The 24,448-nt window shown below is 33.7% G+C and overlaps 1 protein-coding gene across 1 annotated transcript; it reads left to right on the top strand.

Moving 5' to 3' along the window:
- The first annotated feature begins 3,181 nt into the window (after positions 1 to 3,181).
- On the top strand, positions 3,182 to 6,558 carry LOC127865808 (uncharacterized). The gene is made up of 4 exons (XM_052405825.1): positions 3,182 to 4,534; positions 4,813 to 4,960; positions 5,114 to 5,260; positions 5,555 to 6,558. The coding sequence occupies exons 1-4, from the start codon at positions 3,430 to 3,432 to the stop codon at positions 5,802 to 5,804; spliced, it is 1,650 nt and encodes a 549-aa protein (XP_052261785.1). The 5' UTR covers positions 3,182 to 3,429; the 3' UTR covers positions 5,805 to 6,558.
- The last annotated feature ends 17,890 nt before the right edge of the window (positions 6,559 to 24,448 follow it).

The raw sequence follows: 24,448 nt of genomic DNA, 5'->3' as shown, positions 1-24,448 counted from the left end.
GTTCGTGAGAAAATATCATTAAATTGAAATCCCTAACCTTTTCAGACGTCTCGAAACTGTAATGAACAGCTAATAAAAAGGTAATTCACACTGTGTTCATTCAAACTACGGTACGTATTTGTTGGGTTGAAGCTTATTTCTTCAAGTTAATCACTATCATTTTTTATTTTAAAGTGTTTTGAATGTTGTTCAAAGAGAGAAGTGATACATTTAGTGTTGCTAAATATTCTTAAAATAGTAAAGAGTTTTGAACACTAAATTCAATTTTTTTATGCTAAGAGTTTGTCTATCAAATGAAACTGTAGAATCACATTCCGTACATGGAATGAACGCGATACCATACACTAAATTGTCCATAACTTGTCAATTAATAATGTAAATAAAACGATTAATAAACTAGTGTTGAAAACAGGTATATTTATTACGCAAAGTTTAGTAATATTCATAGAATTTCAGTAAATAGACAATCTGTATGTTTTGATATTTGATTGTAAAACTGCTTTACACGCTCATTATTTTATATAATTAATTAATAATGGAATTTCATTTATTTCAATTGATGCAAATTATTTTTTACTTGCAAGGTATCATTATATTATGAATTTTCTTAAAACATACCATATGTCAATGAAGCAAGAATTTGAAGAAACTATTATACTGAATTTTAAACGTGTGCGTAAGTCTACGAATTGCGTAAGCAGCTTAGTAAAACGGTACCCTGACCGTTAAAGACCTTGGTTAGACAGCGACGCATGTAATAGGGTACGGTGATAGGTTATACTTACACTTCATTGAACTGTAATGAACACTTGATGTTGGATTTTCTTTTAATCTTTTTCGTCCTAGAATCAAACTTGCATTTCGCTTTAACTTGATACGTCTATGGCTGATTGAAATGTGAAATTAAATCATTTATGATACGGTTTCTTTTATGATAGCTATTTGACCGATTATATGTGAACAATTGCAAATTGAAAATGCAATAATTTTACGCTCATTATAAAGCACATTGAATAGAAATATGCATTCAATTTTATCAGACAGTTATTTCGATATTAAAACGAATTTTCGCGAAATGCAATTTAACATTTTTTTCATTTATTTGAAGTTTCCCTTCCACGCGAACCGCATACATTATAAGACACGTTCGAAATAACGGCATTATGTATTGCCGACGCGTTCTAAAGTCGTCGCTGATATGAGTCGCGTTCTGAGAAAACTGGACTTAATGCATGTGCGTAAAGCGTCGTCCTAGATTAGCCTGTTCAGTCCCCACAGGCTTGTCAGGAACGACACTTTCCGTTTTTATGGTATTTTTAGTTTCAAGGAAGTCCCTCCTTACCGAAAATCAAGTTTAGGCGGAAAGTGTCGTCCATGATTAGCCTGTGCGGACTGCACATGCAAACCTGGGACGACACTTTACGCACGTGCATTATGCCCAGTTTTCTCAGAACGCGACTCATATAACAAGAAACCCAAGACTTAATGCGAGATATGTTTTTCCGACTAAGATGGCATCTGACTGGAATGAAATCTCTAAACCTACTTGTGATTAGTTGTTTTTAATAAGTAAAGAAATACATATTAAACGTTGTTGTTGTTTGATTTGCGTGTCTGCTTAGCAATTTAAGTTCAAATATATATTTAAAATTAATTCATTTTTAACTTTTATGCATTTATCAAACGATTCATTTTTACGAGGGAACTTATACACACAAACTAATTTTTCCGAAATGTCATTTAGATCGAGAGTAGTAATTAGAAAGCAGCGTGATAACACGACCCTCTGCAAAAGCATCCATTTGATCTAATCTTGTATTTACCACCCAATCCTACAAAAATCTTAGATCCAGATTCAAACACCTATCAAAAGAAAAAAAACATTTTTTTTTGCATTGTGCCTTGCCCAATCATTCCGAGAAATATAGTTCTTCGATATCTTTATTTAGTCGCTAACAAACAAACAGATATGTCATGATTTGCAATTAAATCATCACTTTGGCAATGAATTTGATCAGCTATTCGATCCGTGTTATGATATGTACTGAAATCAAATGATGAATTAAACATATGATAACTTATGACGCGCTCCTTGTGTTCATTGCGTTCGAAGGAACCCTGTTTTAGGAATGCATTATCAAAGAAACATTGACGTAATCGTGACGTAATCTCTGCAAGGCATATTATTCCGTCAACATTTATCAACAATCGCGAAACGCAGTTGGCACAAACACATTAACATCAACATAATAATTGACCTATTCAGGATTATTATGTTTAACGACCTTTTATATATATATATATATATATATATATATATATATATATGGGCCGTGTCGCGGCAAAACCTGTATTCGTGACATCAGTTATGACGTTGGTAAATTCTCTGTAAAGTGACGTCAACATTTTATTTAATTTGCGCGATTTCGTCATCACTGCAACATGTGGATCTGTGTAGCTGTTTTGGACAGTTTTATATTTGTGTTAAATATGAAATGATGTGATATGGATAATGAAATAGAAGTAAGTAGTATATTTTATTAAAATTGGCTATTTTGCAAAATTGGTTTGATCTAAATATTTAATAGAATATAGCGAACTAGACGTGTTTTCAAATTAACCACCAGTTTAAACGTTGTTAAGATATTCAGTGAACGAAAATTTATTTACGGTATAACTTATCAGACTAAAAGTTTGTTATTTTTATTTGTACATGAATCGTTGTAAGAGTTTATCCCAACCTTTTATTGGAACCATGGGGTTACAACAAATTTTTTTTTCCGATCGATTCTAATTTGTTGTGCCGATCCTGAAGGCTAAACAGTTTTTATAATTCAAAGCAAAATAGTATTTGATATTTGTTAGTTTTTGTTTTCGATTTTTATTATAAACTCGACCATAGTCTCTAAATTATTATTTATCCAACTTCTTAATAGATTTAAATAGATTAATATGCAGGAAAGAATATTGCATAGAAGTTTGGAATATTTTTGTCACTTATTATCCTTGTTTCGGTAGGAAATAGCTTGCATATCGCACATATAGATCTACATTGTCTACTTTTTTTTAATGAGTGCAAAAACAAATTTCTGTAATTTCGCGTATAGAAACACGTATCGATTATTTAATGTTTGAATAATTGGCATAGACTATATACGTTTCCAGGAACTGGACTATTTATTGTCCGACCACTTTGGGCGAACTCCATCGGCATCTCAGGTGAGCTCAAATTCCGATGATGGGACTTATATAAATTCCCCAAATGATCATTCATTTAGTGAGGACGAAAACAGTTCAGCAGCAAATAGTGTTGATTGTAGAGCCAGAAATTTCATTCACCAACATGACATTGCATGTAACAACAGTGATGAGTATGAAAGTGATGTGGACGATACATACATTGTCAGTGGTGCATGCGCCAGTGGTGACATGGACGCTGACTATGCAACTGTCAGGCAGTTTCTCGAGATCGGATGTGGTTGCAAGGGTAAGTGTACTGTTAATTTTGAAATTGGCCAGGTATACCATCATATATTGAACATGAGAGAATTGACAAAGGAAGAGAAGGATATTATTGTCATGAGTAATCTTAAGTGTGGAAATGGCCTGACTACAAAACGAGGGAAGCCAAGGAAACGTTCGATGGTTTCATACAATGCATTCCAAAAGCCAGTTTGCAAGAAAACGTTTATGCTGGTTAATGACATTGGTAGATCAGCTTTAGAAAATCTTGTAGACCATTATAAGCAGAATGGTCCATTGCCAAGAAAGCATGGAAACGTAGGAAAGAAACCATCACAAGCCGTCATTTATGATGATGTAAAACGCGTGGTTGAATTTTTGCAAAATTATGCGGACACGTATGGTATCCCCCAACCAGCAGCTCCCAGAGGAAGCGACAATACTCCTCCAATTTATCTTGACAGTGGCAAAACAAAACTAACCATTCATAAAGAGTATATAGAAAGTTGTCGCGAGGCTGGGGTTAGATCTTTGCAGCGAACTGCTTTCTGTGAAATTTGGAAAAGCTGTCTGTGTCACATTAGAATAGCTTCGCCTAGGGATGATGTATGCGCAACATGTGAAGGCCATAGAAAGAACATTATGAAGGCAATAGAAGAGAGTGAAAAGTTAGAGGATGCCGAAAACTTCAAACAACATGTAATAAATGCCCAAAAAGAAAGAGAACTTTATAATGACTGTGTAAAGCGTGCCAAGGAAACATGCATATTAAGTTCTGATAAAAGAACAAACCACTATACTTTTGATTTTAGTCAAAATGTATCCATTCCTCACTTCTCGCGGCAAATGGGGCCAATTTATTTCATGTCCCTTCGCAAAGTACAGATTTTTGGTGTACGGATAGATGGACTGCCTAAACAGCTCAATTTTTTTATTGATGAAAGTGAAACTATGGGCATAGATGGTACCCAAACACACGGACCCAATGCTGTCATCTCGATGCTGGATATGGTGCTAGACACCCACGGGCGTGGTGAATCGACATGCTCCATCCATGCGGATAATTGTCCAGGTATTATTTTGTAAAATTATCCAGTGGTAATCAATCATATGATTCATTTAGTTATATTTGAATAAATATTTCAAACATATGAGTAAATATTGAGTTCATAACAATTTAACATTATTTATATCTATGACTATATAGTATATGGTAATAATTGTTTGATTTTTCTTTTAAAGTAGGCGTAACAAAATGTGTAACGTTACCTTAATAACCAAGAAAAAAATATAGAAACGTTTTAGTATGTTTTTTTAGAATGTAAACATATGGTCTGCAATATTTTACAGGTCAGAACAAGAACCGCTACCTCATTGGCTATTTCACATGGCGTGTGATGACCGGCAGACATGACGTGATAGAATACCACATGCAAATACCAGGACATGCCAGGTGTCTGGTTGACAGTGGATTTGGGCATTTAAAGAAACTTTACAGGTACCTAAAAGCCGCCTTTGTTGTATGTGTAAGAATTTAAAAAAAAGGTAAATTTTCCTTGCATGGAGTGTTTTATTTATTTAGCATGTAGAATAAGATCGAGTTTACATTTCTTCTCCTGACAATACTAGCAATCCGATCATTGAAATTCAGGAGGTCGAACATTGAGACAATAGACTCATTGACCCAGATGGTGAATATGTCCTCAGCATCCAATGAAGCAGTGAGGTATCCGGCATGGAACTGGCGGGATTGGAAAGGGTTTTTGTCCCGACTGTTTTGTCCTGTACCAGCGATAAGGTATTTACTAACGTAGGCCTATGATAATTGGTTGAAAATGTTCACACCACTGAGTAGAATTGTTAATATTTTTTTTCTGTATAACGGTTTTATACTGATGTTTAACGAAAAGTGTAAAATTCCTAAAGTGCAATACAAAGCGAAAGAAAAACAAAACTCGGACATAACCATGCACATTGTCTTCAATTATAGTTACCAATGCAAATGAATATTATTCGCAAATGCATCATAATTTTGTGTCATATCCAAACGTATTAAAATGTTTGCCAAAATAGTATTTATTTTCATTTTCAGACAATATCAGTACTTCCGCATGACGACGGAGGAGCCAGGTGTGGTCACAATGCGCACGAGAGTCGGATGTCCAGAGGTCAAGGTTACAGTGACTATGGATGGCGTCCATATTCCATACCAACAACCGCAGATTGTAGAGGCCAAAGGACTCAGCCGAAACAGACAGGAGTACTTGTACAAAGTTGTCAGGCCATATCTCAGCGATGCTAACAAGGATGCTACTTGCCCATGCCCAGAAACATCACTATAGTTATGTCGTCGCATCTATCGCATCTTCGGCGAAATATTACACACATTATAATGTCAATATTTACAGGCGAATGACAAATAACTTGAAACTTATTCTTCAGTACTTTTTGAATATCCTTCAATGTCTGTTTGAATACATTGGTTTATTTATAACACATTTAAATAACACTTTTTCATATCAAATGAAATATTTGTATTCACTTCTGCTCGTTTCTATAGAATTCATGGCAAACGAAGAATTATGCATACAATATAAGCTGTACGATAAATAAATTGTGAACATGCTAAGAATAATTATAAAAATTATTAAAGATTACTCGACTCTTAATTTTAAGAAACAGCACTTTTGGGAAATAAAAATCTAACATTTCAACACAATGAAATTATTTTATTATTTTTATTATTGGATATTGTTGGTTTATGTATTAATGGTGTAATTGATAATGTTTGTTTTGATGCGTGCATTCCTATGAAAAACTAAATGATATGTTGTGAAAATATGTGAGATTAGTTTAGAAAAAAATGATTTAAACTGTATGGTTTGCTGGTCGATGTAGATATAAGTGGACTTTGTTGCTAAGCAACGTATGTTAGTTTACAGTTTAATGTTAATCACAACTATTTTTAGAACAAATAGATACCTGATAATATATTTTTAACAAAATAAATGTGTTCTTAAATGTTATATCATGTCTTGTTTATAAGTGTGGATTTTGATGTAACATACATCTGAATGCGGTTTACTTGAAAACGTTGTTAACGTTGTTAACGTCAAAACACCTCTGCAGTGCTGTTACTAAAATAAAAATTTCTCTGTAAGTAATGGGGCCATATCTATAAATTTGGTATCATAATAACAAGCACAGAACAGTCTTTATCAATCCATAGAAAACAAAAAATGTCAAATTTTGTCACGAATACAGGTTTTGCCGCGACACGGCCCATATATATATATATTTCTACGAGTGTTTCCAAGGAGGATTCGTCTGCGGGTGCATTTTTTGAATTAAAAAAAGCTTGTCAGAATATATTTTTTAAAGGTCACAGTGACCTTGACCTTTTACCTAGTGACCCAAAAATGGGTGTTTCATGTAGAACTCATCAAGGTGCAGCTACATATGAAGTTTCAAAGTTGAAGGTTGAATCACTTTGATTTAAGAGCCAATGTTCAAAACCGTAATAAAATGTTAAGGTTTTAGCACGACGCGTACGGCGGACTGCGGACGACGAGGTGATTATGACAATACCTCGGTTTTACTCCGAAAACAGCCTAGCTAATAAAACTAACACATTTGAAGCTTTAAAAAAACAATGCAAACAAAATGTGCTTCCTAAATCTTGCCTAACACGTTTGGGGGTTGAAGTGGAAGCTAATTTCTCGAAATGCCAGACATTTTGTCTTTTTTAAGGTTTATGTGACATGACATCGTTACCCATCAAATACACATAGGTTGCTATTGAACGGTTGTGTCTGTGTTATAAATATATTCGTCACGTCAATAGTTATATATTTATTTTTGTCTTGCCGTTGAATAACACAATCAACAATTTATCTAATTCTTCTCACAATGTATGATACATACATTCAACAAACTAAGCTTAAATGATCGCTTGATGGTCGTTTTCATCAAGCAGTAATAGTATGCCATTGCAATTTAATACCATTTAAAGGGGCCTTTTCACAGATTTTGGCACGTTTCGAAGTTTGTCATTAAATGCTTTATATTGATAAATGTAAACATTAAATTTTAAAGCACCATTAAAAAATCAAAAATAAAATGTAATAAAGGAAAAAAATAAGCCCGCAGCAGGGCTCGAACTAGTGACCCCCAGAATCCTGAAGTAAAAACGCAAAAGCCAACTGAGCTATCATGCCAAGCTTACATAAGAAGCGTTTTTTATACGTGATATAAGCAATCTTCGTAGTTTCACAAATTTAAACGACAATAACAGAATTCACCAAATTATTCAATCGTTTCGCGTTGCAACGCTTTATAATTTTTAGGTTTTTAAATCGTCAAAAGATGCATATAATGGCTATATTAGACCAAATGTTCAGTAATACTGTTTCCTCACAAATATCATAACCCAACCGAAAAATTGCGAATCTGAAACAACTTTTTTCAATATTGTCAATTTACCAAACCGTGAAAATATCCCTTTAACCTTTTTATGTCCCATTTTGGAGAAAACATTCTTGATGTTGGTCTGTGTGCCGTCCATCTAAGCCTCGCTGTTGAAACCACATTCCACTTCATTTCGAAATTTACGAGTCATTCCATTGTATTGATTGAATCGACAGACCGAAATGCATGACCTGATCTTGTACAAGTGAACTCGGAATAAACGTTAGATCAAAAAGGTAAATTACAAAATAAAACTGCGCTCAGGAATATGAATTGATAAAACATGAATCATAACGTACCCATTCCAGTTAAAATGTTTTTGTTGGAATTAATATGTTATTGTACCCACGCTTTTAAAAGCGTGGGGATATTGTATTGATCTCCACTTTCTGTCCGTCTGTCCTGGACACTATCTCCATCTACACTATTAGCACTAGAACCTTGAAACTTACATACATGGTAGCTGTGAGCTTATGTGCGGCGGTGCACTATTTGGATTTTTGATTTGACCCCTGGGTCAAAAGTTATGGGTAAATAAATAGGTAAAATAGGTAATAACAAATCATTTTACTAACCACATGCGACGCACATGATAATAACTTTTGACCCAGGGGTCAGATCAAAATTCCAAATAGTGCACCGTCGCACATATGCTCACAGCTACCATGTGTGTAAGTTTCAAGGTTCTAGTGCAAATAGTGTAGGAGAAGATTGTGTCCGACCACACCCATCCAAACTCTTGTTTTAACCTAACTTCTTCATTTATTCACCAATTGACTTAAATTTAATACTGAACATCTCTTATGACAACACGGTCCATCTCGACCATCCATGTCCACATTACCCACCCCAGGGCCATTGATAAAGGTAAAGGAAGCTTGGTTCCCGTCCTCGTTCAAATTTATCGAGAGGTCCACGAGTACTTGTTCCCCGTAATCCCAAATTTTTTTCGTACCCAAAAATTTTCGTACGCAATTTCTTTTCATATCCAATTTTTTGTTTCGTACCCAACCTTTTTTTTCGTACCCAAACTTTTTTTTCGTACCCAATTTATTTTCTTACCCATTTTTTTTTCGTACTCTAATTTTTTTTCGTACCCAATTTTTTTCGTACCCAAATTGTTTTCGTACCAAAATTTTTCCGTACACAAATTTGTTTTCGTACCCAATTGTTTTTGTACCCAAATTTTTTTTCGTACCCAAATTTTTGTTCGTTCCCAATTATGTTTTCGTACCCATTTTTTGTCGTACCCATTATTTTTTTCCTACCCAATTTTTTTTTCGTACCCCAATTTTTTTGGACATATTTTTGTCGTACCCACATTATTATTCTCACCCAAATTTTTATGTACCCATTTTTTTTCGTACCCATATATTTTTCCTACCCAACATTTTTTTTCGTAACCAATTTTTTTTCGTACCCAATTTGTTTTTCGTAATCATTTTTTTTCTTATTTTTTTTCGCACCCCAATTTTTTGTTTGCATATTTTATGCACCCAAAATTTTCGTATCCAATTTTTTTTTCGTACCCAAAATTTTCTTTTAAGATGATTTCTTCATTTATTCACCAATTGACTTCAAATTTTTACTGAAAATCTGTTATGACAACAGGGTCTATCTTGACAATCCATATCCACATTTCCCATCCCGGGGCCCCACCAATATAGGCCTTGCCCACCCAAAATTGCCTTTTTATAGAACATCTTTGCGGCGTGTGGATAGGCGTCACTTCTTGTTAATACCTGTGACATAAATATTTAACTCGTTTCGAACACAACACACACGCAAAATATGCATATGACAATAATATGCAAATAAACTGTTACTTGGTTAAAACTGGACAGCGTGTGTTTCACCGTATGTATATATCATAATAATGCTGGTCATATATTATAGTCATTTCATCCATATATGCAATTGGGTCTTAATCGCCAACGCATATATATATTTACATTGCAGATGTTAAAATTTAATCGTCTATTATTTAATTTAAATAAAGGTTTGTTGAACAGATTATTGCGACTTTTCAGTGTAAGCATCAGTGTTTTATAGCTTTTTGTTTTACTGCACATTTGACGCGCATTATGCAAAAATGGTTCATATGCCATAAGTGGGCAGCGTATATCTTGTCCAGCCTCGTGCAGTCCGATAAGTAACAACCTTGTCTGCTAATGAGGCCACACAACTTTTTGCGAGATGATATTAGACCGCGATCGCGTTATTGCAACAACGCGCAATAAAATATTAAATATCATTTTGTATATATTTTTCATCTCTTTTGTGTCTTAAATCCGACGAACATCTATTAATTTTGTTGATGTCTATACTCGTTAACACAAATAATAGAGGAAGCTATTTAGCCAACAGTCGCATTGAAAATATGCATTTGTAGATATTAAAAGATTATACTTATATTTTCTTCATGCAAGAATAAAAATAATGGATGTAAAATGTTTCATAATTAATGAATATGACTACCAGCAATCGATAATTTGCGTGTTTTCAGTTTGTTTCTTGGAGATAATCTCTACTTCGCTGAAATACATGGCCTACATTATTAAGAAAACGTAAAAATAACACAGATTGCTCAACACGTATTTCCATCTTGTTCATTCAAATAACAGTTTCTACATGTTTCGTGGTTCGTTAAGTTAAACATTTGAATTGAAAAGACATTGCCTTAATGCATTTTATCCTCATACAAAATTATACATCTTTAATCTCACGGAAAAAGCAAGGTCATACTTTTTTTTTTTTGTGTACAACAAATGAATTATTAATTTAAGAAAATCTTAATTCGTGTAAGAACCTTTATACACAAATATGTTTAAAGTACTACATTATGGGAATAATAGTATTAAATGCGTTAGCCATAACGTATCAACACAATATTTGCACACATACATATACATTTCTGGAGCGACTAACATTATAGCCTTTCATATAATTGTGTTTAGCTTTTTGAAGACGGGACGCTGATTACATACATGTTCTTTTTGCAAAGCGTATTTACAAATTAATTATTTCCTATGTTTTGTAATTAGTTTACCCCACCCATCTACTATAACAAATAAAACAATACTATACATTCATTAATTAGCTAAGTAATTAATTAAACCGATTTTAGTTTTTGTGTTTTGTACTCGTTATGTTTGTTTGTGTGCGTGTGTGTGTGCGTGGGGGTTGTTTTTGTTCGGCAATGGTACCAGTTGAATTATTTACCACAGGTACTCTCTGAACCTTACAGTTTGCTTTCTTAATTGGTCTCGCGGTCTCGTTGATTTAATCAAACCAAGGTGGGTGGTCAAATAAAAGTAGACACACACTTATCAACCCTGGTAAAAACATAGAAACCTCACTTTGTGTTAATGATCTTTAACTCTGAAGTCTGGTTTTGTTTGAAGCAAACTACAGATAATTACTTCTGAATCTTTCCGGCGACATTTATACGTCAGTGCTTTACTGCATATATTTTACACAACGCAGACAATTAACTTGTTTTTTTTTCCTGATAACATTTCGTACTAGGACGTTTGACAATTGTGGTGAAGATGGAACTTTATGTTGCTTTGGAAGTAATGCAAAATGAAGCAAACGGTTATCGAAAGGCGACTCCTTGCCTGGTAATAGATGTCTAGCACCAGAACATTTAGATTAACTAAGGCTTCATTTTTATACAAGGGGTTTGAAGTAAATGAATCGCAATATTTCCTAACCCGACATGTACATCGAACAGCGATTCCACCCATGAAGTATACAGTTTTATAAATTCGTTGATTTTAAGTGTAATTAAAGTAAAGACGGGTACTCGCGGTCTGCGTTCAAAAATGCACATAGTAAATACATATAAACATCTTTTACTACCGTTGAAACTCGAATACAAATTTGATATTCGGATAGCCGCATATTTCGCATTCAATCTAGCAGCTGTTTTTTTTTTTAATAATACGTTTTTGTTGGTTTGAAGCTTGATTCTTCAAGTTAATCACTATTATTTTTTATTTTAAAGTTTTTGAATGTTGTTCAAAGAGAGAAGTGATACATTTAGTGTTGCGTAATATACTTAATATAGTAAAGAGTTTCGAAAACTAAATTGAAGATTTTTGATGCTAAGAGTTTGTCTATCAAATGAAACTGTAGAATCACATTCCGTACATGGAATGAACGCGATACCATACACTAAATTGTCTATAACATGTCAATTAAGAATGTAAATAAAACGATTAATAAACTAGTTTTGAAAACAGGTATATTTATAACGCAAAGTTTAGTAATATTCATAGAATTTCAGTAAATAGCCAATCTGTGTGTTTGGAAATTTTATTGTTAAACTCCTATACACGTTCTTATTTTATATAATTAAGTTTATAATTGCATTTCATTTATTTCAAATTGATGCAAATTAATTTTTATTTCTAATGTAACATTATATTATGAATTTTCTTAAAACACACAATATGTCAATGTAGAAAAAAATTCAAGGAACTACACTGAATATAAAATATGCGCTTAAGTCTACGAATTGCGTAGGTAGCTTAGTAAAACGGTACCCTGACCGTTAAAGACCTTGGTTAGACAGCGACGCCAGTAATACGAGACGGTGATACGTTACCAACACTCCATTGAACTGTAATGAACACGTGATGTTGGATTTTCTTTTAATCTTTTTCGTCCTAGAACCAAACTTGCATTTGCTTTAATTTGATACGTCTATAGCTTATTGAAATGTGAAATTAAATAATTTATGATACGGTTTCTTGTATGATAGCTATCTGACCGATTAAATGTGAACAATTGCAAATTGAAAATGCAATAATTTTACGCTCATTATAAAGCACATTGAGTAAAAATATGCATTAAATTTTATCTTATAGATATTTCAATATTAAAACGAATTTCCGCGAAATGCAATTTAACATTTTTTTTATTTATTTGATGTTTTCTTTCCACGCGAACCGCAAACATTTTAAGACACGTTCGAAATAACGGAATTTTGTATTGCCGACACGTTCGTTCTAAAGTCGTCTCTGATATAAAAGAAACCCACGGATGAATGCGCGATGTGTTTTTCCGACTAAGATGACATCTGACTGGAATGAAATCTCTAAACCTACTTGTGGTTAATGACAAAACGTAACATATATTCCAATGAACGAGTTAACTCGAAATGATACTTACTTAAGATAGTACAGAATACAACTGCACTGAAAACGTTAATTGACATAAACCTGATAATATTTGTAGATGGTGAGAATATTATTTCCGTTACAAATAGTGAATGTATCATAAGAAAGCAGTTTATTGCAATAATACATATTTTATTTACATGTAGTATTGTCACACAGTTCGGGAACAGAAAATAATATCAATTCGAAAAAGAAAACACACTGGCAGTGATAACTGTTCATGTGCGTTTGTCGTTATTTGCGCATTAAAATCTTAATAGCGCATTATTGAATGAACTCTATCTATAATGCCCTCTGGCGGGGTGCAGACACTTGGCAAAAGGAGGGCTTGAACGGGAGAAATCGTGTATTAACAAGGCGATTCACGTGCCGTTCAAGCCCGTTCATATCCATAATCTGGTCCACGCGCAGTTACTTCCCTTCTCCAGCCTTCGACGACTTTCCAAGCATAAATGGGGAACTGAATAAGCACCAGTTTCCTCATTCATGCAGGGATAATGACTATTTCAATCCACTTTTCAAATTATCCAATCTGCACTCTCTTGACAAGAGCATTATGTTATTGGCAACGTCAATGAAGTTAAGGTTATTTACTCAACACTTTCAAAAGACTATGCTGTAAATGTAAGTGTTTATGTACCTTCAACGTTCCTGCTGTAAATTCCAAAATAATTCCTCATTTCTTACTTTGCGCGGCTGCATTTCAACTTTGCATTAATCCGCTTTTTTAACACATTTTAAATCAAAAACTGCCTATCCGAAGGTAAAGCCTCGTCATTTCGGATGATGATCGAGTGAGGCATATGTAAAACACAACATTGAACTGTATTTAAATAATCGAATTATTTTGTCGATGTCGAATGAACAAAACCTATTTTTTTTCAATGTTATTTTAATTTATTTTGGTATGTGTGATTTGTTTATGCAATAATAGCGAAAATACACATTTTCTCGGACATGATCATCTGCGGGCGCTCTCAAAATCCGTACCTGCCCTCGTGCTGCGCACTCGGGCAAGAACGGATTTTTCGAGCGCCCGCAGATGATCATGCCCTCGAAAACTTGTATTATCCCTATATATCACTCCATTGAACTGTAATGAACACTTGATGTTGGATTTTCTTTTAATTTTTTCGTCCTAGAATCAAACTTGCATTTCGCTTTAACTTGATACGTCTATAGCTGATTGTAATGTGAAATTAAATCATTTATGATACGGTTTCTTGTATTTTAGCTATCTGACCGATTAAATGTGAACAATTGCAAATTGAACATGCAATAATTTTACGCTCATTATAAAGCACATTGAATAGAAATATGCATTCAATTTTATCACACAGTTATTTCAATATTAAAACGAATTTTCGCGAAATGAAAATAACATTTTTTTCATTAATTTGAAGTTTTCCTTCCACGCGAACCGCATACATTATAAGGCACGTTCGAAATAACGGATTTTGTATTGCCGACGCGCTCTAAAGTCGTCGCTGATATGAGTCGCGTTCTGAGAAAACTGGACTTAATGCATGTGCGTAAATTGTCGTCCTAGATTAGCCTGTGCAGTCCGCACAGGCTTATCAGGGACGACACTTTCCGCTTTTATGGTATTTTTAGTTTCAAGGAAGTCCCTCCTTACCGAAAATCAAGTTTAGGCGGAAAGTGTAGTCCCTAATCTGGGACGACACTTTACGCACGTGCATTATGCCCAGTTTTCTCAGAACTCGACTCATATAACAAGAAACCCACGACTTAATGCGAGATATGTTTTTCCGACTAAGATGGCATCTGACTGGAAAGAAATCTCTAAACCTACTTGTGTTTAGTTGTTTTTAATAAGTAAAGAAATACATATTCAACGTTGTTGTTGTTTGATTTGCGTGTCTGCTTAACAATTTAAGTTCATATATATTTTAAACTAATGCACTTTTAACTTTTATGCATTTATCAAACGATTCATTTTTACGAGGGAACTTATACACACAAACTAATTTTTACGAAATGTCATTTAGATCGACAGTAGTAATTAGAAAGCAGCGTGATAACACGACCCTCTGCAAAAGCATCCATTTGATCTAATCTCGTATTTATCAACCAATCCTACAAAAATCTTAGATCCAGATTCAAACACCTATCAACAGAAAAAACAACATTTTTTTGCATTGTGCCTTGCCCAATCATTCCGAGAAATATAGTTCTTCGATATCTTTATTTAGTCGCTAACAAACAAACAGATATGTCATGATTTGCAATTAAATCATCACTTTGGCAATGAATTTTATCAGCTATTCGATCCGTGTTATGATATGTACTGAAATCAAATGATGAATTAAACATATGATAACTTATGACGCGCTCCTTGTGTTCATTGCGTTCGAAGGAACCCTGTTTTAGGAATGCATTATCAAAGAAACATTGACGTAATCGTGACGTAATCTCTGCAAGGCATATTCTTCCGTCAACATTTATCAACAATCGCGAAACGCAGTTGGCACAAACACATTAACATCAACATAATAATTGACCTATTCAGGATTATTATGTTTAACGACCTTTTGTATTTATATATATATAAAAAACAGAATTTCTACGAGTGTTTCCAAGGAGGATTCGTCTGCGGGTGCATTTTTGAATTAAAAAAAGCTTGTCAGAATATATTTTTTAAAGGTCACAGTGACCTTGATCTTTGACCTAGTGACCCAAAATGGATGTGGCATGTAGAACACATCAAGGTGCAGCTACATGTGAAGTTTCAAAGTTGAAACACTTTGATTTAAGAGCCAATGTTCAAAACCGTAATAAAATGTTAAGGTTTTAGCACGACGCGTACGGCGGACGACGGCGGACGACGAGGTGATTATGACAACACCTCGGTTTTACTCCGAAAACAGCCGAGCTAATAAAACTAACACATGTGAAGCGTTAAAAAAAACAATGCAAACAAAATGTGCTTCCTAAATCTTGCCTAACACGTTTGGGGGTTGAAGTGGAAGCTAATTTCTCGAAATGCCAGACATTGTGTCTTTTTTAAGGTTTATGTTACATTACATCGTTACCCATCAAACACACATGGGTTGCTATTGAACGGTTGTGTCTGTGTTATAAATATATTCGTCACGTCAATAGTTATATATTTAGTTTTGTCTTGCCGTTGAATAACACAATCAACAATTTAGCTAATTCTTCTCACAATTTACGATACATACATTCAACTAACTAAGCTTAAATGTTCTCTTGATGGTCGTTTTCATCAAGCAGTAATAGTATGCCATTGCAATTTAATACCATTTAAAGGGGCCTTTTCACAGATTTTGGCATGTTTTAAAGTTTGTCATTAAATGCTTTATATTGATAAATGTAAACATTACATTTTAAAAGCACCAGTAAAAAATCAAAAATAAAATGTAATAAAGGAAAAAAATTAGCCCGCAGCAGGGCTCGAACTAGTGACCCCCAGAATCCTGAAGTAAAAACGCATCAGCCAACTGAGCTATCATGCCAAGCTTACATAAGAAGCGTATTTTATACGTTAAATAAGCAATCTTCGTAGTTTCACAAATTTAAACGACAACAACAGAACTCTCCAAATTATTCAATCGTTTCGCGTTGCAACGCTTTATAATTTTTAGGTTTTTAAATCGTCAAAAGATGCATATAATGGCTATATTAGACCATGGCAAATGTTCAGTAATACTGTTTCCTCACAAATATCATAACTAAACCGAAAATTTGTGAATCTGAAACAACTTTTTTTAATTTTGTCAATTTACCAAACCGTGAAAAGATCCCTTTAACCTTTTTATGTCCCATTTTGGAGAAAACATTCTTGATGTTGGTCTGTGTGCCGTCCATCTAAGCCTCGCTGTTGAAACCACATTCCACTTCATTTCGAAATTTACGAGTCATTCCATTGTATTGATTGAATCGACAGACCGAAATGCATGACCTGATATTGTACAAGTGAACTCGGAATAAACGTTAGATCAAATAGGTAAATTACAAAATAAAACTGCGCTCAGGAATATGAATTGATAAAACATGAATCATAACGTACCCATTCCAGTTAAAATGTTTTTGTTGGAATTAATATGTTATTATCCCCACGCTTTTTAAAGCGTGGGGATATTGTATTGATCTCCACTTTCTGTCCGTCTGTCCTGGACACGATCTCCACTATCTATCTTACACACATGGTAGCTGTGAGCATATGTGCGACGGTGCACTATTTGGATTATTGATCTGACCCCTGGGTCAAAAGTTATGGGTAAATAAATGGGTAAAATGGGTAATAACAAATCATTTTACTAACCACATGCGACGAACATGATAATAACTTTTGACCCAGTGATCAGATCAAAATTCCAAATAGTGCACCGTCGCACATATGCTCACAGCTACCTTGTGTGTAAGTTTCAATGTTCTAGTGCTAATAATGTAGGAGAAGATAGTGTCCGACCACACCCACTCAAGCTCTTGTTTTAACATAACTTCTTCGTTTATTCACCAATTGACTTAAATTTAATACTGAACATCTCTTATGACAACACGGTCCATCTCGACCATCTATGTCCACATTACCCACCCCAGGGCCATTGACAAAGGTAAAGGCAGCTTGGTTCCCGTCCTCGTTCAAATTTATCGAGAGGTCCACGAGTACTACTTCCCCGTACCCCCAAATTTTTTTCGTACCCAAATCTTTTCGTACGCAATTTCTTTTCATACCCAATTTTTTGTTTCGTATCCAAACTTTTTTTTCGTAACCAAACTTTTTTTTCGTACCCAATTTATTTTCGTACCCATTTTTTTTGTACCCTAATTTTTTTACGTACCCATTTTTTTTTCGTGCCCAAATTGTTTTCGTACCCAAATTTTTTCGTACCCACATTTTTTTTCGTACCCAAATTTTTTTGTACCCAAATTTTTTTCGTAACCAATTTTTTTTTTCATTCCCAAATATGTTTTCGTACCCATTTTTTTTCGTACCCATTATTTTTTTCCTACCCAAATTTTTTTCGTACCCCAATGTTTGAGGACATATTTTTGTCGTACCCAAATTATTTTTCTTACCCAAATTTTTTAAGTACCCATATTTTTCGTACCCATATATTTTTCATACCAAAATTTTTTTTGGTACCCAAATTTTTTTCGTAACCAGTTTTTGTTTCGTACCCAAATTGTTTTTCGTACCCATTTTTTTTCTTATTTTTTATTTCGCACCCCAATTTTTTGTTTGCATATTTTTTTTCGTACCCAAAATTTTCGTATGCAATTTTTTTTCGTACCCAATTTTTTTTTAAAGATAATTTCTTCATTTATTCACCAATTGACTTCAAATTTTTACTGAACATCTCTTATGACAACAGGGTCTACCATCCATGTCACATTACCCACCCCGGGGCCCAACCAATATAGGCCTTGCCCACCCAAAATTGCCTTTTAATAGAACATCTATGCGGCGTGTGGATACGCGTCACTTCTTGTTAATTCATTTCGAACACAACACACACGCAGAATATGCATATGACAATAATATGCAAATAAACTGTTACTTGGTTAAAACTGGACAGCGTGTGTTTGACCGTATGTATATATCATAATAATGGTGGTCATATATTAAAGTCATTTCATCCATATATGCAAATGGGTCTTAATCGCCAACGCATATATATTTATATTGCAGATGGTAAAATTTAATACGTCGGTCATTTAATTTAAATAAAGGTTTGTTGAACAGATAATTGCGACTTTTCAGTGTAAGCATCAGTGTTTTATAGCTTTTTGTTTTATTGCACATTTGACGCGCATTATGCAAAAATGGTTCATATGCCATAAGTGGGCAGCGTACATCCTGTCCAGTCTCGTGCAGTCCGGTAAGTAACAACCTTGTCTGCTAATGAGGCCACACAACTTTTTGCGAGATGATATTAGACCGCGATCGCGTTATTGCAACAACGCGCAATAAAATATTAAATATCATTTTGTATATATTTTTCATCTCTTTTGTGCCTTAAATCCGATCAACATCTATTAATTTTGTTGATGCCTATACTCGTTAACACAAATAATAGAGGAAGCTATTTAGCCAACAGTCGCATTGAAAATATACATTTGCAGATATTAAAAGATTATTACCTTTATTTTCTTCAGGCAAGAATAAAAATAATGAATGTAAAATGTTTCATTATAAATGAATATGACTACCAGCAATCGATATTTTGCGTGTTTTCAGTTTGTTTCTTGGAGATGATCTCTACTTCGCTGATATACATGGCCTACATTATTAAGAAAACGTAAAAATAGCACAGATTGCTCAACACGTATTTCCATCTTGTTCATTCAAATAACAGTTTCTACATGTTTCGTGGTTCGTAAAGTTAAACATTTGAATTGAAAAGACATTGCCTTAATGCCTTTTATCCTCAATGAAAATTATACATCTTTAATCTCACGGAAATAGCAAGGTCATACTTTTGCTTTTTTGTGTACAACAAATGAATTTTTAATTTAAGAAAATCTTAATTCGTGTAAGAACCTTTATACACAAATATGTTTAAAGTACTACATTATGGGAATAATAGTATTAAATGCGTTAGCCATAACGTATAAACACAATATTTGCACACATACATATACATTTCTGGAGCGACTAACATTATAGCCTTTCATATAATTGTGCTTAGCTTTTTGAAGACGGGACGCTGATTACATGCATGTTCTTTTTGCAAAGCGTATTTACAAATTAATTATTTCCTATGTTTTGTAATTAGTTTACCCCCACCCATCTACCTAACAAATACAACAATAAGAAACATTCATTAATAAGCTAAGTAATTAATTAAACCGATTTTAGTTTTTGTGTTTTGTACTCGTTTTGATTGTTTGTGTGCGTGTGTGTGCGTGGGGGATGTTTTTTTTCGGCAATGGTACCAGTTGAATTATTTACCACAGGTACTCTCTGAACCTTACAGTGTGCTTTCTTAATTGGTCTCGCGGTCTCGTTGATTTAATCAAACCAAGTGGGTGGTCCAATAAAAGTAGACACACACTTATCAATCCTGGTAAAAACATAGAAACCTCACTTTGTGTTAATGATCTTTAACTCTGAAGTCTGGTTTTGTTTGAAGCAAACTACAGATAATTATTTCTGAATCTTTCCGGCGACATTTATACGTCAGTGCTTTTTTGCATATATTTCACACAACGCAGACAATTAACTTGTTTTTTTCCTGATAACATTTCGTACTAGGACGTTTTACAATTGTGGTGAAGATGGAACTTTATGTTGCTTTGGAAGTAATGCAAAATGAAGCAAACGGTTATCGAAAGGCGACTCCTTGCCTGGTAATAGATGTCTAGCACCAGAACATTTAGATTTACTAAGGCTTCATTTTTATACAAGGGTTTTAAAGTAAATGAATCGCAATATTTCCTAACCCGACATGTACATCGAACAGCGATTTCACCCATGAAGTATACAGTTTTATAAATTCGTTGATTTTAAGTGTAATTAAAGTAAAGACGGATACTCGCGGTCTGCGTTCAAAATTGTACATAGTAAATACATGTAAACATCTTTTACTACCGTTGAGACTCGAATACAAATTTGATATTCGGATAGCCGCATATTTCGCATTCAATCTAGCAGCTGTTTAAAAAATAAATACATAATATACATGAATAGGTAGTGGATTCAGAAAGAAACACATTATGAAAAAAAGTAGTAACTCAATAATCAAATCTTTAAAAACGCTGGGCCTGGTTATTATTGCTTAAACATTAAATGTAAATATATGTTGCCGGACATTCTGATACTAGCCATTTGCTGTTTTTTTACTACAATTAAACGGTCTTAATTGGATTTCCTGTAATCACAATTTATATTCAGATGCGAGCAATTGTCCTAGCAAATAAAAAAATCTAAAGATTGGACGTATTGAAAAAAAAATTATGTTCGTAATGATGTTTGTTATACATGTACAAAAACAATGATCTATCTTCCAATACCTTGCGGTATTTATTGAATAAATACATCATGTTATAACTTACACGGTTAATCATTAAATATAAACAACTTATACTATGTTCTGACGCCTGTTGCTTATAACACATGAAAAGAAGTTATACGTATAGAAATGTTTCAATAAGGCATGGACATATACTCAAAGGGAGTTTTTTTTTCAAATTTAGTTTGTTTTCATAGACGATTAATCGATATTAATAAATTTTTCAAATGTATTCTACATCATTCCGAACCAACCTTGCGTCAGTCTTATTGGGGTGTGTTGTTCATATCATACAATGTTTACGCACTAAACACCACAATATTATTTATCTTTATTGTTAAGACTCAACGTGCTACCAGTCTGTGTTTCCCCAAGACTATCTATCATAACGCTCAAAGTTAACGTATTTCATATTTTGTTCCAAGACTCCCCCCCCCCCCGCCACACCGTTGTGGCGCCCTCAGTAGGACTTGCAAAGTATGTAAACAGTAAGTAGAAAACGCCGATATTCGTACGAAGAAGGCCAATTTCTTTCTCTCGAAAAGTTCATTAACAATCAATCAACGAGCCCCGGCGTCTTGCCGTTTGTTTCCATCGCATGTAAACGACGTTCGAACCACGTTATCAGCGTTTTCATTGCATTTCTACTACGATCCTTCTACGTCCACTCAAAGTAGCGAGCAAACCAGGGGACCGTTTCAACAAACATCGTAGTATCCATTTACGATACGATCCAATTTTCGAAGATCCATTATCGCTTAATTTCATATCATATGATTACAAATTATCAATACTTAATTAAAGTTCTTGGCACTTCTTACGACGTTTATATTTGATAAGCATGGCGATCAAATACATCTACATTTTGAGATTACAAGATTCTCTCGTAAGTTGAAGTTGTCGTACGATCGTTAATGAAACGGCCCCCTGGTTCGAAACGTTTACGACTTTGATCGATAATCGAGCCAATCAGTGTGGAATCTCTATATGTGAGTCAACCAGCTTCAATGAATAACACTCATTCCACATTTGATGTTATTTAACAACAATGTTCAAGCTTAGAAACCAAAGAAATAACTTTATTTAGATCATAAAATGACGATAAATATATGTTTAATCAATGAACATGCTTGGGCTGTATATTCTAATTCGGCCGTTAACCTTTGTGGACCAAATTTTATTTTCACGAGAACCTGTGAAATTGAAAGGCAAGTTCACATCGCAATTAAATTCATGTTATGTATTTCCAATATTCTATTTTTATATCAACGATCAACCATAAAGACGTCTAGAAGCAATAATAAAGTGCGTTTTAAGTTAACGATTTACGCGCGATGTGTGAATACGATACTTAATTTCTTTTAATGAAGAAATAACAATCAACCGAATTTTGTTCAATGGTTTTACTTATAGTAATTCTATAATCCAGATGAATGTGTATTCAAGGTTAATGCTGTTTTAATTCATTGTGTTGTTTACTTATGAAGTTTGAAACTTAATTTGTTTATATTTAAGATTCAAAAAGGTCTGTACGAACTTAAACGCATTAGTTTAATTAATTTAAATGTATGCAATTTATTTTATTTATTGCACATTGTATGCATGTATATGTCTTGCAATAAGTAAATAAAACAAATTGTTAATGGCAAAATGCAAATATGTCGATTTCCCAATACATTCTTACATGCCATATATTTATACAGACTACATAGCATAATGCACATTTTTGCACGACGCGGCTCATTATGTTTAACCTTAAAAACACGGAAACACTTACACCAAATCCTTCGGAAATCATGGATCCGACGGTTACACATAACACTTACTAGGTCTCTGTTACCGCCCTTTGTCGGATATTTAAATACACGATTAAAACTCCGTTATTTATTTCTGAACAGAAAGACATTTTGACAAACTGTTGGTTGTAATAATTAGAAATCTTCGTCCTTTAAACAGTGTTGCAATCAAATAAAGCCAAGTAAACTACAATCATGTACTTACATTTTCCTTGATATGCTGAATAAACCGTATGCACATACGTATACCTGAGTCAGTCACTGAGTTATTTACACAAAATTAAATTGTGACTCATATTTTTTTTATAATCAGTAGCATTTGTTTGCAAGTTATATGTACTATGTACTTGTGCACGGAAATAAGCTAAACATGTATGCACACTACTTATAATAATGTCATACGTTTGGCGTTTAGTGGACAGTTGACCGTAAAACGATATTTTCTCGACGCACCGTTGTGCAGCGTTGTTCACTGTCATAATATCCTTACCAAATCTTAACGCGACACACGATATATCTATGGCAAATAACAATAAATAAGGTATTATTCGTGGATGTAGTGGCTTGATGCTTGAAACTATATTTCTCCATTTAATATTATAATAAGTTCGCTTTCTCTGCTTATACAACTTGGTTATTTGTCTGAAAAAACAACAACACAACAACAACAATAACAACACACAAACAGCAACTCCCAACAGATAAACATTAAGAATTCCACAAGCAATATGCTTCCTTAATTTTGAAGTGTTAACAAACTGTACAGTAAGCATGAACAATCAGTTTTAGAGAACAATTCTCACTTTCACAAAAGGCACTTTTATAGATAATACATAATTAAGGTAACTTCCACTGAAAGATCCTATTTACATATTGCATCATTTGTTAACTACGACTGATTGCCTGTATAACAGATAATGAAGTATTTGTTTAAATCTGAGTCACTGGTCCCGAGCAAACAAGATGTGCATCTCATTAATTTGACTTACTGGCCTTTTAACAGGTAATGAAACATACAGTTAGCTTAAACGCATTGCCACATTTAAGGACATGTTAGCAGATTTTTTTTTAACATGTGAAAAGTTTAATAATATAAATATAAGTATATGATTTTGAATAGTCTAAAACATCTCTAAAATAGCTAGAAAAAACAATTAAGAAATCAATAACCTTCATCGGGATTCGAACTAGGAACCCTTGGGAACAAAATCTTTACACTCTATTTATTGATTACTAAGGCTTGTGAATTATGAAGCTAACTTTAAATGCTATTTTAGTAATACACGTTTTTTTTAAAAATATTTATGAAAAACGTTACAAACTCTTTAAAGCGAGATTATGCTATTTTGTCAAATATTTATGAATTAATATAAAATGTGTAAAAAACTTAGCATCTCTATATTTCAATATAAATTAAAACAAAAGTTAAGAAGAACATGTTTCGAAAAACGCGAAATAAGCCAGATATTAGGTCTGAAATGGAAAATGTCTGTACAGTCGAATTCGCCAGCATGTATATCATGCATGTACGATGTGA

The sequence above is a fragment of the Dreissena polymorpha genome, chromosome 2 (assembly GCF_020536995.1).
Source record: "Dreissena polymorpha isolate Duluth1 chromosome 2, UMN_Dpol_1.0, whole genome shotgun sequence".
NCBI lineage: Eukaryota > Metazoa > Mollusca > Bivalvia > Myida > Dreissenidae > Dreissena > Dreissena polymorpha.
This window is presented reverse-complemented; position numbering and strand designations above follow the sequence as displayed.

What these genes read in the sequence shown, in the direction of transcription:
- LOC127865808 (XM_052405825.1), top strand. Translation starts at nt 3,430, where the DNA reads ATGGACGCTGACTATGCAACTGTCAGGCAGTTTCTCGAGATCGGATGT. An exon ending in CATTTAAAGAAACTTTACAG is followed by an intron (nt 4,961 to 5,113) that starts GTACCTAAAAGC and finishes ATTGAAATTCAG; the next exon opens with GAGGTCGAACATTGAGACAA. An exon ending in TGTCCTGTACCAGCGATAAG is followed by an intron (nt 5,261 to 5,554) that starts GTATTTACTAAC and finishes TTTCATTTTCAG; the next exon opens with ACAATATCAGTACTTCCGCA.